The sequence below is a fragment of the Pundamilia nyererei genome, unplaced genomic scaffold (assembly GCF_000239375.1).
Source record: "Pundamilia nyererei isolate P.nyererei 1_Seehausen unplaced genomic scaffold, PunNye1.0 scaffold00026, whole genome shotgun sequence".
NCBI lineage: Eukaryota > Metazoa > Chordata > Actinopteri > Cichliformes > Cichlidae > Pundamilia > Pundamilia nyererei.
In genome coordinates, this window is record NW_005187427.1 from 4,804,325 (window position 1) to 4,810,700 (window position 6,376).

The following is a 6,376-nucleotide window of genomic DNA, read 5'->3' on the forward strand; positions in this document are numbered from 1 at the left end:
GCTATGAACAGGATATAAATATGAAAAACTATACAGAATATGAAATAAATAACTTTACAGAAATCGGAGATATACAGCTATACAGAAATGGGAACTATGCAAGTTGTAAACAGTTGTAGGATTAAAAATTATCAAATGTACAGAATGATTATTTACACAGAGCTATACAGTAGTGCAGTTAAGATAAGTGAGATATGTGGATAATTTCTACAGAGGCTATATAAAGTGCTAGTGGTTGTGAGTGGTGGTTCAGTCCATGTTATTATTGTGTGTTTGAGGGTACAGTTGTCCATTGTGGGTGTGTGTCTGTTCAGTCCATGTGTTAACGTGGGTCAGATGTCAGGAGGCAGAGTGGAGGCATCCAATCTGTGATGAAAAAAAACGTGATCCGATCTGAACCGTGAGACTTTTGATCCGTTGCACCACTACAAACAGCAGGATTTCAACATCTAGCTGCTCACATTCCTATTCTGGAATCACAAATAAAATCTGCTTTAAAAAAAATACTGGAAAGTTTGTTGGCTCCAAAATGTGGTGTTGAAAAGTTTCATATTCTTTTACCACTGACTTTACTGTTGGAGAATTCTTCTAGATTGTAATTCATGTGTCCCATGTTTCTGTATGTCTGAATACTGCATATATGTATGTCTAATCCACTGCTCTTCACCCTCTCCTCTGTTCATCAGGTGATGGGCTCATCTGTTCAGTGAGACAGATTTGGACCTTTGGGAGAACTTGTGGAACCTGATTCTGACATTTGGGTGACGGCAGTATCTCCAGATCATCTTGCTCTGCCCGGCACCTTTACTTTCCCCACCTTTGCACCCCTGGAGGAGAAAGTTCTGAGGGATCGGGCACCTCACCACCAGACACTTACGAGCCAGACTTCCCCCTCCCCTCCCACATCACCTCATCCTCACCTCCCTGAGAGGGAGTGAACAGCAGCCACCATGGTGCTGTCACAGAGACAAAGAGATGAACTGTGAGTGCCCTGATGTAAATGTGTGGGAATGCAGCCTTCTTAAACATACAAACAAGAATGGACATGTAAACTGACAGGACTTGAGGAGAGGGAGGGGGACACTTTCTATAAATGAGCCTTTTTTTTTCTTTTTCTTTTTGTAAATTTTGTATTTTCTAGTCCTGATACAAAACGCTGCCTTACAAGAACGTATTGTAGGAAGTGTAAAGAGATGTGAGCTTTATGGTGCTTCACTTGTTAGCTGCTTGGTGAATATTTCATAACCCCGCATGACAGGAGCAAATAAATGAGTGGGGTGTGCCAGGAGGAGGAACTTAACAAAGTGATGGCTGTTTAATGTGGGCAGCCTTCTTCCGTGGTGAATGACTGGCTGATCTCACAGTCCAGACAATACAAAAAGTATATTTTTAAACATGTTTTAGGAGTTTAACTCACCATTGGACTTCAAAATGTAGAACGTTGGGAAAAAAAAAACAAAAAAAACAGGTTTGATCATGGCTGGTTTAACTCATGAAAAACCTGAAAAACCCCTATGCTTATTAAGTTAAGTGGGCGACCCATATACCATAACACCAACACAGAGGCTCAGGTTTGAATCTGGCCCAAGAGTACTTACTGTGCAGGGGGTTTGTTTTGTTGTTGTTTTTTTGTTGTTGTTTGTTTGTTTTCTGTCCCCCACTGGTCTTTCTCCCAGCTTTTCTGTCTTCTCTTTGCTGTCTTGTTGCAATAAAGGTCTGAAAACCCCCGAAACGAAGAAATCAGTGGAAATCCTGTTGAAAAGCAATAGCAGACAGGATTTATCAGACATTCGAAGTAGCCCCAAAGCTGCAGCCTAAATTTAGCTCACTTACTCATGAAATATTCACCCCTCATCTTATAAAAGAGCCCTTACAATCATTTATATAACTCTGTATGTGTGTATTTGCATGCTCGCTATGCGTTTCCATGTGCTTGTGGGTTGTGGGCTTTGTGTCATCCACACTTGGTGTTCAGGACTCTTTCTGTGGCAAGTCTTTGGTTTCCATAGCAGCACAAAACACAGTTTCCCAGTGATCTGGTCCTTACGTTTTGTTTTCTTCAATGAAGGGTTAGAATTTCCTCTGACACTTGCTCAAACTGCCCGACTTTTAAGGGGAGGGGAACTGTGAAACTTGAATCCCAAAGCCCCCATCATAAGACGGGGTGCACTCTGCCCTCTTTCAAGAACCAGAATTTCGGTTGGGGTAGACTTGCTACTTAATAAATGTCGACATCACCTTGACTTTATTGACATGTGTTTGATTTGGCACAACTGCCCTCAGTTCATGTTTGTCACGTAAGATTAGAAATGTTAGTGATATATGATACAATATACTTAATTTTCCTCGCAGAAATTTGCTTTGGACTCTAGTGGTTTCACAGAAACTGCATTTCCAAAGAGTTGGTTAAATCTTGAGATGAAACCTTTAAACAAAACAAAAAAAAATGACTGTGGTGTTGTAATTTTTTTTATTTTATTTTATTTTTTTCGTCAGAAACCGGGCCATAGCTGACTATCTTCGTTCCAATGGCTACGAGGAGGCGTATTCCACTTTCAAGAAAGAGGCAGAGTTAGATATGGTATGTCGAGGTTGATGCACAGAAATGACCAAAAAGTTGCACATGTAATTTTAATGAGGGGGAACATTTGTTGTCTTTTACTTGGTTCACAGAATGAAGAAGTAGATAAGAAGTATGCAGGGCTGTTGGAAAAGAAGTGGACCTCGGTTATCAGATTACAGAAGAAGGTAACAAATGAAAACACGTTTGAGATTAGCTGTACATTTTTAACATGGCGGAATAAACTTGCAAGCACAATGCAATATGTAAAGTGATAACTGCGTTTAGCCATGGCCCCCTGTACAAAGAAGCTATAGGTAAAGCGAGTTTTATTTGCATTAATGAATTTGAAAACTTTTTTTTGTTTATTGGGATAAGTGTTGTCTCACTGGATTTCTTAACCTGTTGCTTTTCCTTGCTTTACTTCAGGTGATGGAATTGGAGTCAAAATTGAATGAGGCTAAAGAGGAGATGACACACGGAGGGTCTGTGGGCCAGAAGCGCGACCCCAAGGAGTGGATCCCTCGCCCCCCAGAGAGATACGCCTTGAGTGGGCACCGTGCTCCGGTCACGCGTGTTATATTCCACCCCGTGTTTTCGGTCATGGTCACAGCTTCTGAGGATGCTACCATTAAGGTTTGCATCTGTATTGCCAGACAACATTTGCATACTGTTAAAATATTAGTAAATACAGTCAGTTACATTTGAACCTTGCTTACAAATCCTGCATGCAGTTCATTCATTTTATGGTTAGTTAAATCCTTACATTTCTATCACAGTTTGAGAAAACAAGTTTAGAGGAGAGCCTTTACATTGTAGATATGGGCAGTGTGAAGGTGTAGTTTCCATACTGAAAAATAGAACGTCTCCTTTTTCACCATATCAAAGTGGAGAATTAACAGCTGTATCGCCCATTCACACATTTGTCCATCTTCTTCTGCTTATTTAATTCAAGGTCACTGAGGGGCTGGAACCTGTCCTACCTGTCACTCTGATACATTATGCATTCATTTGTCTGTCATAAGTTGCTGCTGTCTTTTTTTCCCCTTCTTGTTCACATCACATTTTGTTCACATCTTTGAAATGCCTTATCTGAAGTCAGTTATACTCTTTTGAAAATGTCTCTCTGAGGAATTTCAAATCAGTGGTGTCTGTGTTGAGCAGCATTTCATGAGCAAAATCAGGGAGACTGTTGCAGCACAGCGAATCCTCTGCAGCTCTGACCCTTTAGATCAAAGCCGTACTGCAGATCTGAGGCTGCTCTCCCTTTTTATCCTCTGCGTTTCGGCTTCAGCACACTTCCCCCTCCACCCTCCTCCCTTCATCCTCCTCCCTCCTTCGCTGTTTTATTTTTTTCTGCTTTGTCACTGCTCATCTATGTGGAGATGGGCTGATGCTTGTGTTGTCAGAGGGAGCACTCCCAGAGCACAGCACTATGGGAAATGTGCAAATCTTTTTCTTTCCAACGTCAAAGTTCATTCTTGTTTTAATGAATTTAACTGACACTGTGGTAGTAAATTGCATACTTTTTAATTAGGCTGAAATGTTTTCTGTTTTTAGTATTTTTGTTACATTTTGTAACCCAACCCTGTGTCATGATTCTGTCCAATAATGACCAATTTAATCACTTTTGATTAAATACACATGCACTTTTGTGTGCATGTGTTTTTAGGTTCGATATTAAGTTCTTCTTGATCATTGTGGACTGGCGTTCCTCACTGCCTGCATCTGTAATTTTAGGTGTGGGACTATGAAGCAGGGGACTTTGAGCGAACCCTCAAAGGCCACACAGACTCTGTGCAGGACATCTCCTTTGACCAGTCAGGAAAACTTCTGGCTTCATGTTCAGCTGATATGAGCATCAAACTTTGGGATTTTCAGGGCTTTGAGTGCATTCGAACAATGCATGGTAAGAAATATTTACAAAACACCGCCTGCAAAGGCTTTTAAGTTACACCATCGTAACTTGTGTTACACAGAATTTTTTTTAATCTTACTGTAATTATATTTAAATATGTGAGTATTTCTGAGAGAGAATTTTGTTAACACAACAGACAACAGAAAGTTCTGGTTTAATCTGGGCCTTGTGGGCTGAGACTTGTCATTCATTTTGGGAGAAAAGTAGTCTTATTTTAGAGATCTTACACATTGATGGTCTTATTTGGGAAGTATCTGCCTTATTAAGAGCAGACCAACTAATCTTTTGACTTTGTCCTACAGGCCACGATCACAATGTGTCATCTGTAGCTATTATGCCAAATGGTGACCATATAGTATCTGCCTCCAGAGATAAGACTATCAAGATGTGGGAGGTGGCCACTGGGTAAGTGAGACAGAGGCATGTTTTACAGTCTTAAACTAGATTTAAAGTTAACTTTAAACATTTCATTCTTTATTCCAACAATGCTGTTTTAGCCCTCTGTAGTAATGCATTTAGGATAAGTTGAACACGCTCTCTGTAGATCACCTTGTACTTTCTTCTGTAGGTACTGTGTGAAGACATTTACAGGCCATAGGGAGTGGGTGAGGATGGTGCGTCCCAATCAGGACGGCTCGTTGATTGCCAGCTGCTCCAATGACCAGACAGTGCGCGTTTGGGTGGTTGCCTCAAAGGAGTGCAAAGCTGAGTTGCGGGAACACGAACATGTGGTAGAGTGCATCGCTTGGGCCCCCGACAGCGCTCATCCCACCATCCTAGAAGCTACAGGCTCAGAGGTGAATATGGCAGCTGCAGGACCCAGGAGGATGTTTATGTACATTGGGTTCTATGAAAGTGTCTGCCTCAGTAGCAGCGCAGTTACTGTAATAAACCACTTTACTTTGGTGTGGTAAAGCAGGGTTTTGTAAATAAGAAGGAATTAATGATTCAGACAACCTCTCTTATGAGTTACTACATAATTATTCTAGTGAATAGTGTAGAATTATTGCCCTCATTTACAATTTGAGCACTCTGCAAAAACATTCAGTAGGCTCAGACTGACTCACAGAGCAGCGTAATCCTGCCTTATATCATGTTGTCATAGCTGAAAAATGATCTCTTCATATCTTAGAAGGAATCTTTACACATACCAAACTTCACTGTCATCTTTGCTGCAACCAAACACTGTTTCTAATGGCCTCGTCCTATCTCTGTCTTTGTGATAGAATAAGAAGAGTGGAAAACCTGGGCCTTTCCTGCTCTCTGGCTCCAGAGATAAAACGATCAAGATGTGGGATGTGAGCATCGGGATCTGCCTCATGACTCTGGTGAGTAACGGAAGTGTCAGTCCCAGTGTCGCTGCACAGTGGGTGAATAGTGAGGAGTGTGGTAGCTAATCGGTCTTGTGTCTGCAGGTGGGACATGACAACTGGGTGCGCGGGATATTGTTTCACCCTGGAGGAAGATTCATAGTAAGCTGTGCTGATGACAAGACCATTAGGATCTGGGACTACAAGAACAAACGCTGCATGAAGACCTTGAGTGCCCACGAACACTTTGTTACCTCTCTTGGTGAGACGCACTTTTAAAAAATAAATAACATATGACAAAAGATGAAGCTGTCTGTATTTGAAGCTCTGTAACCTGAGCTGGAGCTGATGCTCACTCTGTGATGTGTGAACTTGTTGAATGTGTCTGAGCAGATGTTTCCCTCTCTTGCAGATTTCCACAAGACTGCTCCCTACGTGGTGACGGGCAGTGTCGATCAGACAGTCAAAGTGTGGGAGTGCCGCTGAGATTGCCTCAATCACCCCCAACCTCCACCCCTAAAGCCCAACCCTGTCCTGCACCCTCTTCCTTGTGCCCACCCCCAACCCTCTGCACTTCAAACCATAGTA

General features: G+C 41.8%; 1 protein-coding gene across 3 annotated transcripts in view; it reads left to right on the forward strand.

Moving 5' to 3' along the window:
* The window catches only part of pafah1b1b (platelet-activating factor acetylhydrolase 1b, regulatory subunit 1b), a 15,070-nt gene extending 8,700 nt beyond the window's left edge, over positions 1-6,370 (forward strand). For all 3 annotated transcript variants that reach the window (XM_005727897.1, XM_005727899.1, XM_005727898.1), the window contains exons 2-11: positions 687-982; positions 2,497-2,581; positions 2,674-2,748; positions 2,990-3,196; positions 4,301-4,469; positions 4,781-4,883; positions 5,047-5,275; positions 5,705-5,806; positions 5,894-6,050; positions 6,201-6,370. In XM_005727897.1, coding sequence (XP_005727954.1) covers positions 951-982; positions 2,497-2,581; positions 2,674-2,748; positions 2,990-3,196; positions 4,301-4,469; positions 4,781-4,883; positions 5,047-5,275; positions 5,705-5,806; positions 5,894-6,050; positions 6,201-6,274 — 1,233 coding nt within the window. In that variant the 5' untranslated portion in view covers positions 687-950 and the 3' untranslated portion in view covers positions 6,275-6,370. The remainder of the gene's footprint in view (positions 1-686; positions 983-2,496; positions 2,582-2,673; positions 2,749-2,989; positions 3,197-4,300; positions 4,470-4,780; positions 4,884-5,046; positions 5,276-5,704; positions 5,807-5,893; positions 6,051-6,200) is intronic.
* The last annotated feature ends 6 nt before the right edge of the window (positions 6,371-6,376 follow it).